General features: G+C 38.9%; 1 protein-coding gene across 7 annotated transcripts in view; it reads right to left on the bottom strand.

Moving 5' to 3' along the window:
• Positions 1–1,056: 1,056 nt before the first annotated feature.
• LOC149156703 (Methyltransferase MT-A70 family protein) overlaps positions 1,057–23,760 on the bottom strand; it is a 300,777-nt gene continuing 278,073 nt past the window's right edge. For 2 of the 7 annotated variants that reach the window (XM_089438422.1, XM_089438425.1), the window contains exons 6-10: positions 2,997–3,180; positions 2,780–2,869; positions 2,439–2,538; positions 1,983–2,185; positions 1,380–1,583 (exon numbers count right to left, since the gene is read on the bottom strand). In XM_089438422.1, coding sequence (XP_089294548.1) covers positions 2,034–2,185; positions 2,439–2,538; positions 2,780–2,869; positions 2,997–3,180 — 526 coding nt within the window. In that variant the 3' untranslated portion in view covers positions 1,380–1,583; positions 1,983–2,033. Of the gene's footprint in view, positions 1,584–1,982; positions 2,186–2,438; positions 2,539–2,668; positions 2,870–2,996; positions 3,181–23,760 lie in introns of those variants that run through there. The other 5 variants (XM_089438424.1, XM_089438426.1, XM_089438423.1 and 2 more) reach the window with 4 other exon arrangements.

Genomic DNA, 23,760 nt, shown 5'->3' with positions numbered 1-23,760 from the left:
TTCTGGATATCAAACTTATGAGTGAGTGAGAGAGTGCTCCAAATGAATTCGATCTCCTTGTATATATAGGCTTGAGGTGAGGTCGAATTGCCCTGTTTGCGGTCGACTTGGTGTGGAGGTGTCAAATACCTAATTTGACTCAATAATAAATATTTTTACATGATTCAAAAACCAAGAAGGGTCTTTTTAAATGGACAATGACTAATGACTCAGAATAAATCCTAGAAGTCCTCAATGGGGACTTTGACCTAAAACATAATGACCCAAGCATGAAACCCATGCTCTAATAAGTCATTGTGATAATAATAAAAATTTTCTTTTTCATTCTTTTGACAAGTACATTACATAATGACTCAAATACATTTTTCAACACACCAGGCTACAAAATTTAAAGTTACAACTTTGATAAAATGATGAATTATGATGATGAATTCTAGATATTTGACCGCTCGAATATGATGGAATTTCTTTGAAAAAATGTGTATTGCAATAGGGTAGTTGACACACAGTGGTCAACAAGCCTCAACAATTTTTTGATGATTTTTCCACTTGGAGAGTAATTAATTTTTCCTTTCATTACCCTTTGACAAGAATCATAGGCTTACCTAGGTGTTGTTACATGGCTTAGTAGTCATACTATAATTATTTTAATATAAAAATAACAGAATTTGGGATTACAATGACAAACTGGAAGCTTCTTTGAGATAGTGATTCTGAAAAATTTTATCCTTCTGACAGGTACACTGCTTCTTGGAATTGTTGACATGTACATGGTCAACACTACAACCCACATAAAGCTTACTATTTTGGGGAAGGAAGACTCTTCATGTCAAAAACCATGACGATGCGAAAAATGAAAAGATTCTAGGAAAAGAAATATAGCAAGACAGTACTAAATAAAAAAACATAAAACTCATTTCTTCGATGTTTAATACAAAAATCTAATAACCACTAAAAAAAATCCAGCATTTCTGAATATATACACTCTCTTACACACCTTCAGAATATAAATATAACAAATTATTAGTGCACTTTGATGTTCTGATTACATTCAACTGTGAAACAATGAGCATATTTTACAATAAAAAACAAAGTTGACATTAAATATAAATTTGCAGTAGTGGCAGTAAAGATCCAAATGTACACTAGAGGTCGGCAACCCCAATGGACACGTTTATGGAATGCAATCTCAGCAAGGGCTGGTTTGCACAATGCCCTGAATGGAGAAGCAGTAACTGGACATTTGGGTGGACGAATCTTGGCAACCAACAATGTCTCTGCAGGGACGTTGGAAAGAGAATATCCCCAAGAATGTCCTCTGAATTGGAACATACATGTGATCTCAAATTTTAGCAATAAATTGAGTACCAAAAAACGTGTCTAGCCAAGGAATCTTGGCAGATCTGTTTCCATATGCTTGAAAAGATAAACATGACTGTGCCGCCTTTACAAAACCCTTAGCGAGCTGGCAATCAGCTCGCTCCACATCAAAGTCATCCATATATTTAGGCTCTACCACACTTTTCCTCGTTCGTTGTATAAAATAGAAAACATCACTTCAATGGCACTCAGGAAGTATTGATCTGCCAGTACCACATTTCAGTGCCTTCAGCATTTTCTCAACTAATAAATTTTGGAGAACATAAAACTGTGATTAAATAAAATGTACAATAATCTGACACTAATTCGTACTGAAACTTTTCATTGTCTACCATATGATAAATGGAAGAAGTTATCCATACATGACTTGTGAACAAAACCACTTCGTGCTCAGAGATAAATGAAATTATTAATCAATGTAGAAGAGCTACTAATACAGATCTATGATCATTTCATGAACAAATATCCATTCTTATAAATTAACTCTAGGCTTACTAAATTATAGGTTTCTTTGTGTCATGTCACTCTCCATACTCAGCAACAGTGACCTATTCACATAAAGTTCTAAAATAGATCTCATTCACTCTACATTCAGTACTTACATACAGCTCTAGCTTCCAGCTACAGAAAAAGAAGAAACTTGTCCATCATCATCACTCTTGGCACCTTCTATCCATGAAATATTTTGAATGCTGAAAAAGAAGAGGCTCATTTCCCCATGCAATCCATCCCGCAACCAACTCCCTGGCAAAAAGTTCCACACCCCTTACAGGTTTTGGTCCTGGTGCATAATCCAAAAGCAAGTCTATTTTCCAAGTCAAGGAGAAAAGAAAAAATGTACAAAGGCATAACAGTAATGTGTGTGGCCATGCCAAAAAGGAGATACTATCAATGATGTAATGTCCTAAATATATAAGCCTGTAATTTATGCATCATTGCTAATTAAACCTTATCTTAGCCAGCTTTAACAATGCATGTCATTTAATGAACAAGCTTTTATAATTTTTATGGCAACCCATCTTAAAGTGATACACTCAACCAAAATTAGCATTGGATACTTCCAATTGGTGGCTTTCTTGAGTGGTCACCAGGAACACTAATTATAACATGCTTATCCAGAGGCATTTTATGGCTCACTTCATCTTCCGTGGCATTTTCCTGTGATACAATTGATTCTTAGAATGTAAAGGAAACAAAATGGTTACCGAATTGCAGTGTAAAAAGTGAACATTGTAGTGTGAAAAACTAGTTAAGGTTTGTCCAAGATGTGAAGTACAACGGATTCTACCTGGTTAGGGACACAGCAGTTAATCAACAAGTAATCCATACAAGAAATAGAACAAAATATTCAGTGAGGATTCTAACGCATTATTTCCACCGTCCAGTTTCACTGACTGACCTCCTTATGGATATAACCAAGAAGAATACATTCATAAGGTTTATGGTGAGGAAGATCCAAGTTGCTGAGCATGTGTCCATCTTCTGTCACCTATAAGATGGATCAATGAATCATAATGGTCAGAAAAAGCCACAGGATCTGATTATATGTAATCCAACCATGCAAACTGGCAGTGATTTATATCTATGTAAATGGCATGAGTTATGATGCACATCACCACAACCTTCAACCAATATAAAGAAGCAGCATAGCTGACCCCCCATGCAGGAAAAAGGTCTTTCTCAACGAACATTCGCAATTTCTCCCTATTTGTTACCCATAGTGCCACAAGTGCCCCTTCTGGATGTGCTAATTTCCTCATAGGAATGGAAAATAGATATCTATTTGGCAAGGTTGGATATCTGCGTAATAAGAAAAGAAATAGATTATATTACAGGTACCAAACTTATACATCTGACTTAGCTTGAACATAAATAATATGGATAGATCAATGCATATTCATCCACAAAAGAATGGCAATTGTACCATAGAACTTTTTCCCATACATTCATTATAATATTTTTTTATGCACTTGTTGCATAAGTAGCAAATTCCTAAACACTTGGTACATGAATAAACATATAATAAATTCTGTATACACCACCCCACGAATTACTTCGCATCTTTGCACTATTCCATATATGCGAAAGTATCTGATCATTAGGTGAAGCAGCAGAAATATGGTCTTTTGAAGTGCCCTTTTCACAATAAGCATTATCCTTCTTCCTCCTCTACTGGATTTTGTCTTACATGCTCAATGTAGGAGGCTGTAATTTTAATCTTGTTTTCAACGTCTCTTGCACCCAAATATTGCCCTTCTTTGTCAAAAGTTTCACAAATTTTTCTCCTTTATGAAACTTAGCTAAAGATAAAATGATGGGCAAGAAAAACAACGTTAATCATGCAAATGTCAATATTCTTTATTTGATTTCATGGTGTGTAACCAAACATCTGGGCACCCACTGCAGATTATTACCAAATTACCAAGTTCAGCATCAAATTTGTCACACAGAAGGGTAATTTCTTGAGATATTGTTCCATTTTGCACTACATTATCTTCTATTTTTTATGTCCAATTTTGTAAATGGAAATCGTCTGTTAGTATATGGGACTGACATATAGTAAAAATATAATTTGCGAGTTCCAAGACTTGCAAATCTTTGGTAAATTAAACATCATTAAGTCAATTCTATCCCTCTATCTGATGTTTCTTGGAGTATCCTGAAGGCTGTGGCCGTCTGGAACACAGATCTAAACACGTGATATATATATATATCTTAAAAAATATTAAAATATAGTGTCTGAACCATATTTTTTAGAAATTAGAACATCTATAGATATGAATCGTGATGATATCTATTTAGTAATTTAGTATTTAAAATTTTACAATTTTCGAACTAGTTAGTTTATTAAATCAATGATGTTCACAGTTCAATGTTCATTGTTCATGTTATTAACAATTGTTCAAGCACATAAGAAACTAGAAATTTAGAAATACCATGATTGATAAAATAAAACTAGAAATTTAGAAAAACCATGATTGATAAAATAAAGCTAGAAATTTAGAAGCAAAACTTAGATATTAAAACCATAAATTGCAGATTTTTCATTAAGTCATTAAAATTAAAATTTACTACATAGGTACCAAGGGAATGCCACCTGAAAATACAAAATAGGTAGGAATATCATAACTCATCAATGGTACTAGTGATGACTCACTAGTCACAACTCTATCAATAGTCTAGGTCCTCCACCATGTCATAATCACCATCATTGCCACTGCCATCTGACTCTGCCCCATTTTCCTCCTCTATGCCCAATCCAAGATGGGTTGCTGCATTTGTTGGTGTGGAGAATGACCCCTCAAGAAACTCATCATCAAAAGTGACTGGCTCTAGCACAGGGTCATTAAGATCCATGTTGGCTAACACCAACTCAATATTGTCATCCAAACCCATATCATTAGGAAACACATCCCACATCTTTGTCTTTTCCTTCAACCACCCCTACCTCTCCTTGTAAATAAGACAAAGGTTGGTGTGCATGTACACCATTGTCTCTGCCCTAAATTGTTCAAGCCTTCTCTTTTCACAAACCATACAGATTCCCATGTGCTCCAATTCCTCTCACAACAAGAGGATGAAGTAACTTGAGAGAGGACCCTCAGGGCTAACTGTTGTAGAATAGGGCATGCTTCCCCATGAGTTGCTCACAAAGCTAAGTCACAGGACTTGGCTCACAAAATCCATTCGCCTATGAATCGATGATAGTCGCACGCTCAATAGTATTCCTCTCATGAATAGACATGAATTAACAAAAAAAAAGAAAATAATCAAGACACGACAGTTTGGCATTTTAGTGGGATACATGTCCTAAAATCATGACATGTTAGGGCACGTGTTTGACATGGCCCAAACATGTATCTTGATTTTAGAACATGTTAAAAAATGTGTCGAACTCGTTTTATGGATCATGTTGTGTCTGACACATGGGATACGAGACCCATAAGGGTCGTGTTCTCTAACTTAGGTTATGGGATGATTTCACCCAAAAAGAACTTCAAGACGAGGATCTTCATTAGAAGAATTATGATGGAGAGAATGTGGCTATCACTAGTAAGAAGAAGGGCAAAGCGAAGGAGGACTTGAGTAAGGTGAAGTGTTTCACATGTGGCGAGCATGGTCATTATGCAAGTAAGTGTCCGTGTTGGAAGAAGGGAGATAATGAGAAGAAGAAAGAGATTGCAATGTTGAGAAATCTAAGAGCTTGATTAGTTAATGATTTCTCTATCTTGATAACTGCTTGTGAAGTAATTTCATTCTTTAGACAATTTAAACAAGATCTTTCAAATGTTAGAGATTATTAACTTCATCAACCAGCTACCATGCATAATAAACAAAAGAACAATGACACAAGATATAGGCAGTAGCCAGGGCAAAACCTCTCCAAACCTGAGAGGAAAACCCACGGTAATTCTTCTTATAGTTTCTTCTCTTGACAAAATTTCCAAGACCAATACAAAGACCCTTGAGACCAAGTGACTCCAAGATCAAGGCTAGAATATCATCTTACTAATGTCTTCTTCACTTGCTGCAATATGGATTAGATCTGCTACCAAAGCATGGATGATCTGGCATGCTACTCCCTTCTCCTCTTCCTCCAATCTTGTTCTTGCTCAAGATAGTCCACTAACCTAGTGGATCTTCTTAATGCTGCCCTTAAACTAGATGATCTGTCCTTTTGAGGTTTCTAATCAGAAACCCTAGGTCAAGGTCTGAAACTGATACCTTTCTTCCCACGAGTGAGTGATCTTTTGGCCTAGAAATCTTCCTATTCATTCGCTAGGCTAAGAGACTCCTTCTAGGCATCCAACTGAATTCTTTTAGACTGCAATTCAACCCTAGACATGAGGACTTCATGAACTGTAATGTTGCCCTAGATATGAACAGTACTTTCGCATGTGTGGAGGGTTTGGGCTCTCCTAGCCCTCCTAACCCTTCGCTCTACTAGCCAGACTTCCTCGCACAAATCTGTCTCCGAACGAGACCCAAAAACAAGATGTCTCCTTAATGTCGAGGACAGATTGAGTGATGCCCTACCTTCGCACGTGAGGTAGACTTCTGCAGCTTTGACTGCGGGTATAGACGATCTTGACTGCGGCTCCTTTCTCCTCCTTATCCTCGCACCCACAAACAGTACCCTTCACATAGAATAAGACCCAAATCATTGATGACCCAAATGCATGAGGAGAGGCCTATTTATAGTGTGTGGGGCCTTCTTTTCAAGCCGACATGAACTGTCTCGTAACGGACTTCAAGCCGACTTGATTATTCATTTATAAATATATTTTTATGCCGAAAAATGTATTGCTTCTATTGCATTCGTTTGGAGGGATCATTTAGTAGCTCTTTTGATCTTGTCTTTGAGGGAGCTTTTGACACATGATTTTGCCCTTGATCTTGGAGTCATACTTGTACATTTCAAGTGTAAACATTAATGACACAACCTATCACCTAGAGCTCATAATGAGAGCTACAAAGATAAATACATTTTTGAGCATGAAACCCATGACTCAAATTCACAAAATATTTTGCTAGATACAATTTACATCATTTGCTTTGGAATGTGACATTATGAAGACTAAACCTAGTTACACTTTCTTCAACACTCCCTCTTAACTAGGGAGGTATTCATACATTCATGGACCTTGGACAATTTTTCAAGTTCACAGAATAATTCTCATAAGAAGATTGGATTTGCAATCCATCTGTTATAGCATCATTTCAATCAACATTGTTTCCATATAACAAGGCCTTGACTAACAGCTCTATCTCTCAATTAGATTAGAGCACAATGTTGGCGAGACCAATGACTGATAGACACACATCATCATTGTCTCTCTTAGGGTCATACCCACTCGGGTGTTCTCCGAGTATGCCCTACTAGGACTATTCTCATCTTGGGTTCCCAGCCCTCAAGAATATCGGTCCTCTTGCCCACTCTTATCTTGGATGCCCTACCACATCCTCAAAGAGTGTCGGATGCCAGATGATTCCACAATCCTCCATTCTTTCTTCCAAACTGAAGACAAGAATGTCGTGTCTAACTCTCCCTCTTAACCAGGGATGAGTTCCAAGTTTCTCTTTGCTCAGAAACTTACTCATGTTCCTTTACTCATAGGAATCTTCCAGAGCTCCCTCTTAAACAGAGGCTCTATCATCAGTGCTTTATAGGGTCTTCTAGTTGACTGATGATCCAACACTTTGATGTCATCAATTTCTTCATATGTAGGGTTCAGCCATCCATCACTTTCCTTCATCAGGTCATTCCTTCTTTCCTAGAAAGCATTCTCCTTGGATCTGCATCTGGGGCTTCCTTCATAGGGCCATCTAGCTCCACCTTTCTTTCAGCGGTGATTGCTCTATATCTCGAGGTACATAGTTGTGACATCCTTCACAACTCTTCTTACCAAGGCCCTGCATACATACCCAGACTTATCCAAAAAGTCAGAAACCAAAAATAAATCACATATTACCTTTTTGGTGATGGCCTTTTTCTAGTGACATCTCCTTGTAGATATCAACATCCTGCATACATGTTGACACATCTCTGTAGATATCTGTAGTCAAGGGTCTTCAACTTTTTAGACTTCTATCCAAGTCTCCATATCTTTCTGGGAGATTTCCTCGTCAAATCTTCTCTGGATGTTGATTGCTTCCATCATGGTTGCATATCTCACGATCTCTATCATCCTTACACCTTTCATTCCCAGGGGCTTCCAATCAGAGTTTCTTAATTGTAGTCAACTACCTCATACTCCATATGAGGACATATTATGTTGATTTCATCTTTAAACCTTTCAGAGGAGGAGATCCTTTATTCTCTTGATCATGCTTGATCCATGCTACCTGCAACCATGTGACATGATATTATAATATCAAACAAAATACACATACCTCATTTGTCTTGAATCATATCATGATTCTTGCAACAGACTTCTTGAGGGATCTTTGACCTGCAGTGTAGTTGATAAGTACCATTGACCTGGATTCTTTATAGAGGATATTTGCTTGTAGAAATTCTTCAAAGATTCGAAGAACCAAGATGTTCTCATCTTAGAATTTCCTACACATAACAATTTCATTTCTACCTAGAATCCTTACATAAAGAAATACAATGTACATTAATCATAACCATTAACAGTATTTCTAGAGGATTCAACATATCCTCATTCATCAATAGTTCATCCATGGATGTTACCAAATCCATAATCAGTTCATTCTCTAAAAGAGTTACTTAAACAACACATAAGAATGTTCATGATTCACAACATGCTATGCTAACTAAGACCTATGAAAGAAAAACAGGAGGTGATCTTTTAATCATAGTAAAGATCCTCAGGCTCCTCCTTCTTCGGCTTCTTTTCATTGTCTTTTGTTTCCTGAGCGACATGAGCTGCTTCATACTTCCTCTTGCCATTCTTCTTTCGCTTGGGACAATCTCTTCGGTAGTGTCCATATTCGTGACATTCAAAGCATTGGATCTTTGACATGTCTTTCTTGGGATGTTGTTGGTGACTAGATCTTTCAAACTTTCCAAACTTCCCTTTTCTTTTAAACCTGGCAGCAAATGCTTGCTCTTTGGATCCAACTACAATATCTTCCTTGGCCTTTAATTGTGCTTCTTCCACTTTGCATATTGCCCATAGATCATTGAGTGAGGATGCCTCCTTCTTGGCCCATATGCTTGCTGTAAAGTTTCCCCACTCCTCAGGTAATGCATTCAGCACTATCGTAGTCATCTCTTGATCAAACATGATTTCTCCTCGTTCCTGCAACTGATCTCTTATTTCAGAGACCCTCATGAAATATGAAGTTATACCTTCTTCTTTGTTGATCTTCATTTTGTATAACTCATTCCTCAGAGAGATCCCTTCTCCTGCGGTGCTGACGGAGAATAAGTCTATCAGTTTGTCATAGATCTCTTTGGTTGTTTCAAGCTTGCCTACATAAGGAATCAGAGAGTCCTTGATAGATTCTATGAGAATATTTTGAGCTCTCACTTCATTCTTGTTATGCTTAGCTAGTTCTTGACTATCAGAAGGAGCAACAATTTTCTTTTGTACATAATCAATAACTTCTTGTTCTTTCAAAGTGAGATCAGTCCTCTTCTTCCAAGCAAGGAAGTTGGCAACTCCAACTAACTTATTGCTTTCCTTGCAAGAAGACATCCTTTTTAAGATTAGATTTGCTCAAATCAATAAGATACTTACTTGATGTAATGATCCTTGAAGTTTGACTTTAGATGGCTGCCTTGAAGGAGCTTGAGGAAGCTTGACTACCCTTGACTGCTAGGAAACCTGAGATCTGCTTGCCTTATCCTTGAGGATCTATTGTTCAACTGAAGTAAGAGGATTCTTGATAACTTCCTCTTATAGATCCCTCACTTTGATAGATCTTGGAGTTTCAAAATGTGGATTTGAATTATGAATCTTGCTTTGCCTTCAACTTCAACTGCCTTACCTCTTCCTGAATGTTCTATATCATCCCTTTCTTGATTTGCTACCAACCCTATGATACCATGTTGAGAAATCTAAGGGCTTGATTAGTTAATGATTTCTCTATCTTGATAACTGCTTGTGAAGTAATTTCATTCTTTAGACAATTTAAACAAGATCTTTCAAATGTTAGAGATTATTAACTTCATCAACCAGCTACCATGCATAATAAACAAAAGAACAATGACACAAGATATAGGCAATAGCCAGGGAAAAACCTCTCCAAACCTGAGAGGAAAACCCACAGTAATTCTTCTTATAGTTTCTTCTCCTGACAAAATTTCCAAGACCAATACAAAGACCATTGAGACCAAGTGACTCCAAGATCAAGGCTAGAATATCATCTTACTGATGTCTTCTTCACTTGCTGCAATATGGATCAGATCTGCTACCAAAGCATGGATGATCTGGCATGCTACTCCCTTCTCCTCTTCCTCCAATCTTGTTCTTGCTCAAGATAGTCCACTAACCTAGTGGATCTTCTTAATGCTGCCCTTAAACTAGATGATCTGTCCTTTTGAGGTTGCTGCTCAGAAACCCTAGGTCAAGGTCTGAAACTGATACCTTTCTTCCCACGGGTGAGTGATCTTTTGGCCTAGAAATCTTCCCCTTCATTCGCTAGGCTAGGAGACTCCTTCTAGGCATCCAACCGAATTCTTTTAGACTGCAATTCAGCCCTAGACATGAGGACTTCATGAACTATAATGCTGCCCTAGATATGAACAGTACTTCCGCACGTGTGGAGGGTTTGGGCTCTCCTAGCCCTCCTAACCCTTTGCTCTACTAGCCAGACTTCCTCGCACAAATCTGTCTCCGAACTAGACCCAAAAACGAGATGTCTCCTTGATGTTGAGGGCAGATTGAGTGATGCCCTACCTTCGCACGTGAGGCAGACTTCTGCGGCTTTGACTACGGCTATAGATGGTCTTGACTGCAGCTCCTTTCTCCTCCTTATCCTCGCACCCACGAACAATATCCTTCACATAGAATAAGACCCAAATCATTGATGATCCGAATGCATGAGGAGAGGCCTATTTATAGTGTTTGAGGCCTTCTTTTCAAGCCGACATGAACTGTCTCTTAGCCGACTTCAAGCCAACTTGATTATTCATTTATAAATATATTTTTATGCCGAAAAATATATTGCTTCTATTGCATTCGTTTGGAGGGATCATTTAGTAGCTCTTTTTCTTGTCATTGAGGGAGCTTTTGACACAGGATTATGCCCTTGATCTTGGAGTCATACTTGTATATTTCAAGTGTAAACATTAACGACACAACTTATCACCTAGAGCTCATAATGAGAGCTACAAAGATAAATACATTTTTGAGCATGAAACCCATGACTCAAATTCACAAAATATTTTGCTAGATACAATTTACATCATTTGCTTTGGAATGTCACATTATGAAGACCGAACCTAGTTACACTTTCTTCAACATGCAATGGCTGCTACATCTACAACTGAGTAGAATGACTTCACAAGAAGGTTCAAAGAGGATTTTTGCTGACCATTAACGAGGGTGCATTGTTCATTGATAGTGGAGTGTCGAAGCATATGACAAGATCACGAGAAGTATTCAAGACTCTAACCAAATGGGACTCTAAATTGCATGTGGAGGTTGGCATTAAGAGTCAAAAAACTGTCAAAGGGTTAAGTATGATGGCATTCAGGATGGAGTCAGGAGGGTTGCTACGAGTCTAGAATGTAATGTTGGTAGCAGAGCTCAAGTGCAGCATGTTGTCTATCTCAATGATTGAGGCTAAGGGGTTTGAAGTATTGGTCTAGGATGGAAAGGTGATGCTCAAGCCAAGAGGCTCTAACTCCACAGGAGCAGTTGTTGGGGTTAAGGGGAGTGGTCTATACAAGCTGAAGGGAAAGCTTATAGATCGAGGGAAGAAGCAAGTTTTTGAGACGCAAGAGGGAGTTGAATTCGAGTGAGAGTTTGCAAAGTCAAAGGGAGATTCCGCAACCCAAGAAATGTGCATGGTTAGTGGGAAGAAAGGAGACTTCTACAATTGGGAAGAAGGAACCTTGGAATGGCCTAAAAGCCTATCAGGAGAAGAAGAAGCGAGAGGCTTCTAGTGGTAGGGCCACTTCCAAGGAGAGTGTTGTTCATTTTGTAGGGTATGTTGTAGTGTTGGATGCCGAGGATTGGGATTGTGTTCCTGATGAGTTACCTCAGAGGAATGGAAGTACCTCCCTCACCAAGAGGGAGTGTTGAAAATAATGTAGCTTGGGAGGTATTCCCACAAGTCCTGGGTGCTTGACTTGTGAAGAGAAACCCACTTTGTGGGCGAAGTACCCAAGCCTGCGGTTTTAAACCCAAAACAATGGGTTTAGAACAAGAAAATGAAATTTTATTTATACTATTTCAGTGTTTGAGCATGTAGGCTCAGGTCGACGGGGTGCCAAGAGACATAACCCTTGGGGTTAATTAGTCACCCCATGAACACTATAAATATGTGAGACCATGAGAGATCATTTCACCACCACATAGCAACTCATCTTGTGAAAACAACAAGCCAAGAAGAGGAGCCACAGATCAACAAGTGGAGGACGAAGAGAGGTTTGTTTTCTATTTTGCAAGAAGATTTTGTCTTGAATAAGGAGGTTAGACAGTGAAGAGAAGCATCCCTGAAATAATTTTTTGTTTGCTGCGTGAGGAAGTTTCTTTAAGGGCTGAGTTTATGTTTTTCTTTGGAGGAGGGCCGAAGCCCTAGAAGTATGTAATAGGAGGGCCGAAAAGGCCTTAGTTCTATTCTATCGTAGGGCTGCAAAGGTGGCTGCATAGGGCCTTAGGTTGGTTGCAAGAGGGCTGAAAAGGCCGCAGGATTGAAAGTAAGTAGATTTGAGAGGGTCACAGGTAGAGGAAGGGGGGCCAAAAGGCCTCAATGAGCTTATGGAATAGGGTCGAGGGGCCTCAGGCCTGTGGAGAAGCCAACAAGCTAGAGAGAAGAAGGATGGTTGTTCATGTTTAAGGACTGTTGTTCAAGTTTTGAAGGCTATTGTTCATGAAAGAAGGTCACTAAGTTGTAATCATGAAGTTTATTCATTAAAGGAGTTGTGAACAAGAAGTTTAAAGGCTGGTTAATGAAGTTGGTTGGAGGACAAACCCTACTGTGAGAAGTTGTTGCTACGAAGGAAGAAAGGAGTCATTCCTTGTGGATTTTGGAGGCAAAGGATAGCCAAGTACATCAAGGGCAAAGAGGATAGAAAGGGTTGGGGGCAAAGGACTGCTACAACAGGTAAGTCAAGTGTTTGGGGGCAAAGGATTGCTACAACAAGTCAGTCAAGTGTTTTGTCTTTGTTGTGTTGGGCGTGTTGACCACTGGAGTGGCACCTGATGATTATATGAAGAATCCATGCCCAAGGATGATCCAAAGGACACTTGTACCATTAGATATCATCAGTCAATAGAGTTTTTTAACTCGACTTTTATCTTCTCATCATCTTTCTTGTACCTAGATTCCACACCCTGCAGGGAATTGTAATAAGTGATACTAGTAATGATGAGTTTTTGAGTCTGTAACAGGCCTAGGATGTTGGGACTCGATCAACAAACAAGTACACATTGGAGTGTTTTTTTATCTGATTAATTATCACTTCTTTTTCAGAGGCAAATAATTTTCTAGGTTATTTCACTCACTTTTTACCCCAAAGCCGGGGTGACGGTTTGAAGGTTGAGCCCCTAACACTTCTTAGTGTCTAGAGTCGATGTATATTACCATACTATATCACAAAAAAAATCGTGGAATTTGGTTAGGTCTAGGTAGTCATTTTTTAATTTTTTAGATTTCCCACAGGTCAAAAATTGCAAATAAAATTGTATTTGTAATGTAATAAGTGATGTTTAGAGAAGTTGTATGGGGTATGAGTAAGGAAATTTGCACCTCACCGTCATCTTTCTACTATGACACACTTTGACGGGTTAAAAATGTATTTTGAACCCTCAAAACCCACTTTTCCTAAGTTTAGTGGGAAATCTGACAATTAATTAAGCCAGAAATTAAATAAATAGAGAAAAATAATCCACACATGCTAAATGTTGTGGAAATGAAGTGGAAAATTATGGGGGGGTTAAAGTAAAGTCCCAAGGTGATGTGGACTCCTAAAATCAAGGATAGGACGTGCTCAAATAAAATCGAATTTCTGGCATTAAAGTAGAAAGTTGCTTACTTGGAAATTCGAATTTGTGAAGTTAATGCACATTTGGGAGGATTTGGGAGAATATTTTGTGGATATTTTTGTGGGAAATTGTCCCCACATGGGTTACCACCCATATACACTTGTCATTCTATCATAAAATTTGAATTTGGCACATAAGGGAAGAAGAAAATGATGTCCACTTGCCAGAATTCGATTTTTACACTTGGCATTGGAGCTCCATTCAACAAATTCGAATTTTTCTTTGGGATTGTCACTTCATGCCACTTGTTTAATCACTTCTACATTGGGATTGGCTCCAATGCCATTTGTCATTGTCATTCTTCATTGGGATTTGCTCCCAACTCTCTATATAATAGAGCCATGGGCTCTCATATTGTATCATGTAATACGAGCTATTGTGCTTGAGGAGACTCTGCGGGATTGTATTCACTACTTGCAATATAATACAATAGTCTTTGGGGTAAAGCGTGATGGTGTTCTTCTCCTTGCATGTGTGGTAAATTCTTGACTTGTTGTTATGCTTCTATTTATTTCCTCATGTCATTATTTCTTTCATGTTTGTTTCAAGTTATCTTAGTATGCAGCGATCTCATATTAGCATAAGAATTAATTATTTGCTTTAGGAAAAGAAATCTTTTAGTGGATAATAAATGTATCTCTAGGAATTCTTTCCACTACACTTATTTAATTTCATGTTGATTTAATGATTTGTGGTGAAGTTTTGTAGATGAATCATTATTTGGTCAAGATTTTCAAGTGTGAGGGGAAATTCTCAGAGGAATCAACTCATTCTTGAAAAATATTCAAGGAGAACTCACATGTTTTGAATTCCAAAGTCTCATCTATATCTTATTTGTGTCTTGCAGGGATTCTTTCAAGTTTCTTAAAGCTTTTATTTCTTGCATCAAAATATCAAACTTGGAAAAATTTATTTTTTACGTATTGTACTTCATTTATCAATATCTGGCTATTTCAAAGAGCTAAGTCATAGCTAGTCAAAGAGGAGAGTTTGCTCATACTCTTTGGCCTAGCCTCTTGTAGATTATTTTTGTAACATACTTTGTTGTCATCTTGGTCTAACATTTGAGTTATTTTTGTATCCTTTTGAACAAGATAGTTTCCATGTTTTGATTTGTAGACTTATTCATCTTGAAAGCATTTATAATATCTTGTGCTAACAATTTGTGTTTCACTTCTCAGGGTTATTTTGGTTTTCCATTTGAAAGCATTTCACTTCATTTTAAGAAAAATACAATTTCATTTCTTAAAGAGCAAATACTTGGAAGGCACTGGTTGTTTATGTATTTGATGCTTATGTTATGATGGTTATTGCTGATCTCAATTTTTTGCTTATAAATCTTAAAGAGATAATCTATTGAACTCTAACAATTCTCCTAGAAACTCACATCTTTTTTAAATTAACTTTTCATTAGGGACCACCCCCCTTAACTAACCTATGAGATAGCTCAAACGGAGAGAGTCGGGATTAGTGTGACAGTCCCTTCTCTTAGTTCCTTGCCACCAACCACACCTTGTGGGGTTGAAGGCTTTTTCTCACTGACTTGTAGGTAGGTGTAGGCGGCAGGGTCAACAGGGCAGATTCAAGGTTTAAAGGAGTTGACCTCAAGCCCTAGTGTATATTGTTGTATACTAGTTTTGTATCAAGTTTTTGTAAAGGGCCATAAACCCCTGGTATAGGAGTCCTATGATTGTTTATTGAAGGACTAATAAAACAAGTTTTGGGCCATACATTTATCTATGTTTTATTGATTCACTACTATTATATATTCACTGTGTAAAGTTGTTCATGGTTGAGCACTTCTAGTGTGTTTATGTACTTGGTTAGTCATAGACCAGACTGAGGATGTAAGGAAATTTCAACATGGGTGAACCCTAAAAAGTAATCTCCTTTACAAAAAGTTCAATGTCTTCCTTGAAGAGTCTTTGAATGAAGAAGGCCCCTTAAAGGGGATTGCAAGGGATGAATGGTGGTTTACAATTGGCTGTCCAAAGATGGTATCTTGATTGCTTCAAGCTTCAAAGGTTTAGCCCAATCCACCAAATTTTTTTCTTGCATTTAATGGCCTACAAAAAAAACAGCAAAATTGCAAGGTGAAAGAGGCCGAAATGAGCTTGGACATCTGCAATGATAGTAGCAAATCTTGATGAAATAAATTGCAAGAAACTCTAAATTAAATAAGTGAAATCCTACTCTAGGGCAGCCAAGAGGAGCTGAGTTAAATCAGCTTTTCTTGGCTGATTTGTGACTGTTAGGCCAGCCACAAGATAGCCTTAGAATGCTAGATATTCAATGAGCTTATGGACAAAGTAACCAAGAAAAAGTTTTTTGAATTTAAAGGAAGGAAGAAAGAGTATTGGGCTGCATGAAAGCCCTTCTTTTGGATCTCTTTCAAGTAGTTTGGTGGCCCTCGAATATGGCGAAATCATGACTCCTTGGCACTTTGAGGTTGGTTGATCTAGCCAACAATTTGGCCAACCTTAAACCCTTGAAGGCAACCTGTGCTATAACTCAAAAGCCTTGCTCACAATTGTTAGTAAATATTAAGAAATAACTTGCATGAAGAAGAGATAATTTAAGCTTTTCACAAGAATATAACATCATCTAATCTAATTGCAAAACCATCAAAGGATAAACAAGTACTTGTCTATCCTTTCCTTGGGCAACGCTGCCCCTACTTGGGCCTAAATCTATACTAAAGGAGAGAAAAGAAGTTAAACAAGAAGAAAATTTACCTCATACCCAAGAAGATATCACCAAGAAAACACCAATATGGAACATCCAAAGACTTTTTTATTATAACAAAGAGCAAATGCAAATTGATAGAGTGTACCCAACTCTCAAGCTTACAGCCCTTGAAGAATGAGAGCCAAAGGGACTTATTTATACAAATTTTGGAGAGAATCCCAGTGCAAAAGAGAAAAACAAGTGGCTGAGTAGTGATCATCTCTATGAGGTTGAATTCCTCCAAGTGTTTGAGCTGCTGCCCAAGTCTGCTGTTAAGTGCTGTAGGTGGCACCCAAAAAGGATCTGCGCTGGCTGTGGAGGATCAGCATATCAGTCCCAACTGTGACAACGCATTGCTGGTGGAACAAGTATGAAGTGAGAGGGGAGTTGAGTGGAGACAACTCACCCTCCAAATTGACTTAACAAGCGGCCAAGTACCAAGTGTAATCTTTGATATCCAACTACTGCTGACACCTGTTGCATGGAGCTCCCAATCTGGCCTGCATGGGTCTCTAGCCTACCAGTCTGATCCCTTCATTAACTGCCCATTTAGAAGTGTAGGAAGAGGGGAGTTCAAGGGAGAGTTAACTCCCCTTAACGCTCAAAAGGATGTGCCTCAAATCTGCCAGCAACTCGTGGGCCACCATACTTGCTAACTTGACTTGCTGATGTGGAATTTCAGCCCCCTCAATAGGCAGTTAACTCGACCTCTTCATGACTTAATATTTGGCACTCTAAGGTGGCTGCTAAATCAGGCTTGAACTGAGCTTTGACTTTATTTCAATGCCACATCACTTGGTTTGTCCTTTTGACTTGGAAACACATCTTTAATGTCCCCAATTATTAATTTTTGCATTTTTCTTGTCTTTCTCTCTATTTTTATGAGTAAAAGTGGGTTTTCATGGGGAAAAATTATTTTTTGACCCCCAAAGTGGGGACGGGGATAATGTTGGTGCTCCGAGCATGAATTTTGAGCACTCACATGCTACCAAGATTTCCTAGTGCCACTTATTTACATTATTACACAGGAAAATAAATAAAAATCTCATCTTGCGAAAATTTTTAATTATTTAAAAAATCCTAGAAAGACTTAGTCAAATTCCGTAAGACTTTGGATATGACATAGCATGGTAATGTACATCGACCCTAGACATTAGGATGCACTCAAGGCCTAGTTATTAAGCTGCACTCCAAATTTGGAGGTATATGAGTGAAAAAAATTTGACTAGTTATTTATCGCTGAAGAGAAAAAAATATTAATCAAGTGAAAAAAACACTCTAGAGTGAACTCACATAGTAACCGCGTCCCAAAATTCTTAAGTACATTACATAAGTTCATCATGTTAGTGTTCATTTATTACAATTGCCTGGCAGGGGTATGAGATTTGAGAGAAGAAAGTAAAAGAGGAGAGAGAAGGGGCAAGGATGCCCTGCTGGACTTTTGATCATTTGAAAATTTGTCAAGTGCCTTGTGCATTAGGCCATGGGGTCTTCACATCCTGCTAGGTGGAACTTAGTAGGTAACAACCAGCATATCATTATATTAATATCATACCTCTTACCCCTATGGCTAATCATGGGATAAAACAAGGAAGCATCTATAACATAATACTCACATGCTGGATCATATGGGTGAGAGGTGGGAAAATAAATGAACCATGGGCCAGTTCTACTACCGTGAGAAGGGATAGATGATGAAAAGGGGGAATCCAAATTTCGCCTAACTTGCTAATCCTCTCATGCAACTAGAATATGGAGTAATCAATGGTCAATTTCATGAGCTCTTCCCCAATAGCTATCTCAGACACAACTCTCATTGATGTCCTTAGGGGCATGCTATGAATTGCATGAGGAGGGAGATGATTAAAGGGCAAGGTCTCAACAAACAGACTGCTTCTTATAAAAATTAAGTTCAAAATGGGCAACTGAAGTTGATTGAAACAAATTACTACGCATTTCCCCGTTATCATCATATGGAGAGTGCACGGCAAGACAAAGTAATTAATAACATCATTGTCAATATCATAAATCAAATCCTTGTCAAAATGATGGCTACTCATATCCCACTTCCCCTCTTCCATATGCAAAAATCACCAATGTTAATCTCTAGGTAATTTATGGGATCATCCTTTTCAAGGGTTTGACAAGATGTATCACCAAGCTTAATATCCATGAAAAGGGTGTAGGTTGCCTCAACTTCATTTGTCAAAGCATCATTTTCCGCTAGATTCTCTTTAGTAACACCGTGCTCCTCTCTTGGATCATCCTCAAGATCACTTTCAATATATTCATCTTGACAATCCTCATGGTATACTCCTTTGTCCCAATGTGAAAATTCCTTGAATGCAATTAACTGGAAATTATTCTCCTAATTGAAAACAGTTTATTTGTCTTCTGTTAATTATTAATGGCAAACGACGAACAATTCACAATTGCATTCTTCACCATAAAAATGTTGCGGAAATAAAAATATGGAACTGAGAAATAGATGCACACACACAAAATTGATAGTTATTTTTGGACAAATGTCCCTGGAAAAACCCTGAAGGGAAAACTACTGTAGAAGATGAGGGTTTTATTCTGATGCAGCAATTTGAAAAAGTTTACAACTAGTTGCCAAACTGGCAAACCTTTGACAATCTACTGATCTCAAGTGGCAAAATATACTAGCGAAAAAATGTCTCCCTCTACAAACCAACTCATCTTCTTTCTAGTCACTCGCACTCCCCAGCAACTTGCATTGTTGGACTAGAAATGCGTAGATTTGGCCTTTGGAAATTCGTACAACCCCATAAACTCTTCCAGGTGAGTCGTTCTGCCTCCCTCTACCTCTGGAAACCACTCACTCTGCCTTCTGGAAATAGCTCTAGCCTCCAACAACTGAAGTGTGGCTCTTCCCACCAACTCGATGCCCCTCTCTTGGATCATCCTCAAGATCACTTTCAATATATTCATCTTGACAATCCTCATGGTATACTCCTTTGTCCCAGTGTGAAAATTCCTTGAATGCAATTAACTAGAAATTATTCTCCTAATTGAAAACAATTTATTTGTCTTCAGTTTATTATTAATGGCAAATGGCGAACAATTCACAATTGCATTCTTCACCATAAAAATGTTGCAGAAATAAAAATATGGAACTGAGAAATCGATGCACACACACAAAATTGACAGTTATTTTTGGAAAATGTCCCTAGAAAAACCCTGAAGGGAAAACTAGTGTAGAATATTAGGGTTTTATTCTTATGCAACAATTTGAAAAATTTTACAACTAGTCGCAAAACTGGGAAACTTTTGACAATCCACTGATCTCAACTGGCAAAATATACTGGGGACAAAATGTCTCCCTCTACAAACCAACTCGACTTCTTTCTAGTCACTCGCACTTCCCAGCAACTTGCATTGTTGGACTGGAAATGCATAGATTTGGCCTTTGGAAATTCGTACAACCTTCGGAAACTCTTCCAAGTGAGTCATTCTGCCTCCCTCTACCTCTAGAAACCACTTGCTCTACCTTCTGGAAATAGATCCGGCCTCCAGCAATTGAAGCGTGGCTCTTCCTACCAACTCGCACGGGGAATCTGGCTAACTTGCACTGTTCTATACGGCCTCCTTTGCAGATAACTCAGCCTCCTCTTTCTTGTCTCTCGGACATTGGAAGTACTGAGGAAATATTCCCCCATAATCTCTGCTCCCAAATCTCTGTTGCTTCCTCTCTCTAATGCTTTCCCTAGCTTCAACTACACCCTTGATGAATATTGCAAACTGGGTAGTCAAATTGCTCTACACAACTGATACCTCTCTCTAAGCACTTGACTTGCTCTTATAATCTTCTGTTGGACAACCAACGACCAAGATCTAATCCCGATCAATGGCTTAGATCAATGTGACTCCATCAATATAAGTCTTTAGAGCAAAATGGAATTACCTTAATTAATTGACTTTAATTTACCACCTTTCCTAAGTTAGACTTGGAAAATATTTAAATTATGGCAAATTAATTTATTTAAGGCATTTTTGAGTCTTATCTCACAAAACCTTTTCTTGGTTTTGGAGATCTCATGTTCCTTAGCCTCTTAGCATCATCTGAGACTAGAACACCTGTCCGTTGCTACATAAAAAACTAACACCCAACCTTGATTTTCCTCATCAACAAAAGAATCAAGATTTTCTTTAATATGCTCTACTTGAAAATTAGGGGTGGCCTTTTATTTTGGATGACAATGGTCTTCCTCCTCAGCTTTTATATCTTGAAAAGGTTGAAGATGGCATTCTGTAATGTCCCAAATCAATTAATTTTGGAACATGCACTTCATATTAAACTAACATGCATTTTCCAGAAGATTGCCATGTAAAACCAGAACCATAAATCTATAAATTGTACAAAATCTCATTAAAAGATCACAACATGAGAAACAATGAGAAATGCAGCGACCAAAATCCATCTTTATTATATATAGATAGATGCCAATACAATAGCTGGGATTGACCCTCCAGTCTCTAAACTGAAACAGAGAAACAATCTCTACACCTGTGGATTCTGAATGAATCCACCAAGGGGAGATGGGTGCTTGCCCAATCTCTCTAAATCACTCGAGGGTTTTCGTCCTAGGGCTACCAATGGAGTAGAGAACTGGGTTCTCAACCTCTCATACAAGAAACAATACTCAATCCAAGATGTCCTCCAATGGTCTCCTCCTCCTCTTTTATAGATTTGATGGACTCCTCTAGAACCTTCTATTTTATTATTATTTTAATCATGGAGTACTTTTCCCTCTTTTATTTCAATTAAAATATTCTTTTAATGCGGGAAAAGGGTAAATTGGCCACCATGTCTCCTTAAGCCACTGAAACTCATATCTAACCATCCCATCCTATACATCTTCTCGTTCCGGTTCCACCAAGCTATTACACTGAGGTGTTCCACCAATTAATCTCCTCAGAATGCCACCTCGAGCATAATTAATTAAGTTATACCCAATAATAATGTTGATTTCTAAAAATCCGACGGAACGAAAGGCAAACTATGCGGATGGTGGAATATGCCAAGCGAATGCCATCAAATCCCATAAAAACTCCGCAAAACTCCATCGGAACCCCTGATGACATAAACCTGCTCCACTGACATGGCCATCTCCTGCCCTGGAAATCCACCCCGGCTACACTATGAAGGAGGATAAAAATGGGGACATGATAGTCCTCCCACCCCAAGATTGCTTGCCCTCAAGCAATCCAAGTATGTGGACCAATCTGGTGGTCCGACACAAATGAGACCCAATGTCAGGATCCCATACGAACCACTGGGTGACACTCTGCTCCTGTGTCAACCCACCATGAACGAACTTCTTAATGCCCGAATCCCAAATCAATCTCCAATGGAACTAGTCATCAACAAATCCTCCTGGATCCCAATGCCGCCAAGAAGGAGCATCAAGGCTCCTGTTGTGCTATAACTCCGGCTGTGAATGCTGCTCCACCTACCGCGTACCAACTCATCACCTCTCTCCAATCCAACCCTTGGCATAGACCAAGGTCAATCTCATCATGTTGAAGCCGTGCTGAAATACTGATGAGTGGCCAGCCTACATCCTGCTGCCAACTGAAGCATGTGATATCCCTCACCTTGGAGGGCTCCTGCAATACAATGCTCCTGACTAAAAATGACACTCCATCAAAAGGATACCAGCTCATGATCTCTCGCCAATCCAACGCATGGACACCTGTGCAAGGGATATGTCTGCTATGCTGAAACTGGTCCATGCTCAATTGTTGATGCTCTACCTAGACAATCCAAGCATGTCTAAGAAATCCTACCTCTCTCCCTCTAATGGGAAAAAGTGGGCAAACCATGCTGCAAGCCCCATCTATGTACTCCTGGAGAGGGTTGTTGCCTGAAAATGTTGCAGCTCATCTAGCTGTCACTACATCTGTTTGCACCTCATCAATGGGTAGTCCCAAAGATGGATGCACTGCCATCCCCCTCGCCTAGTAGGAAACTCCACGCTCCTTTAGTCCACCAATCTCCTGCCAAACTGTCCTATCATACTCCAGCATCTCCTGAGGACAAGTGTCAGCGAATAATGTCATCTTGCCAGTTGTCTGTACATTTGTCTACTCCTCATCAGTGGCTAACCCCAAGGGTGCCTGCTCATCCTCCACCATCACAGTTTCAATATGAACCTCCAACTGGCTCTCCCAAAAAGGCTCATCATGCATATTGTGCACCTCATCCTCCTCAGCTAACTCACGCTCCATCATATGCTTCTCATGCTGACTCATCACTGGAGACACACTATCCTAAATGTCTTCCCTAGGACCCACGAGTTGTTCATCATATGAATCTAGCTTGATGTCAATGACTCGCCATGACTCATGCTCCTCTATGTGCTCTCTATGTTGAATCATCAGTCGCTCATCTGCTCCTTGATCTCTTTCCCACATGGGAACAATCAACTGCTCCTTGTACTCCTCTACCACACATGGATGCATATCTGGGCTATTGTCATCAACTCCATATGACTGCTCGTGCTCCTCTAAGGTATCATCGTATGAACCCACGAACTCGTCCAACGAAGAGTCCTTATCCTGATAGACATAAATAATATCTCCTTGCTCTATCATTGCCATCTCCTTAGTATCACTCAAGCATTTGTGGTCAGGTCCCCAAGGTCCTCTGCACATGAAGCAAAGTCCCTTCCTCCTCATCTCATTCTTGCTGCATGAGGCCCCAAACCTGAGTTGCTCCTTCTTAGTCAACCGTCTCCTGAATAGACCAATGTTCTACTCAACCAACCTCTCGGCTAGATAATAAGCAATAGGTGAGACCAACTGCTCTCTCCTCCAAATAGACAACAATTGAGACTGCAACTCCCGACAAAAGGCATCATGGCCTCTCATACGTGAGGACAAGATGGACTGTATGTGTGCTATGACTTCATCAAGATGATGTTTCCTAATGCTGAAGAAG

This window comes from Pinus tabuliformis, chromosome 9 (assembly GCF_031772625.1).
Source record: "Pinus tabuliformis cultivar Carrire ecotype Pingquan chromosome 9, CPIR1, whole genome shotgun sequence".
Lineage (NCBI taxonomy): Eukaryota > Viridiplantae > Streptophyta > Pinopsida > Pinales > Pinaceae > Pinus > Pinus tabuliformis.
The sequence above is the reverse complement of the archived record's forward strand: the minus strand, read 5'-3'. Positions and strand labels throughout refer to the sequence as shown.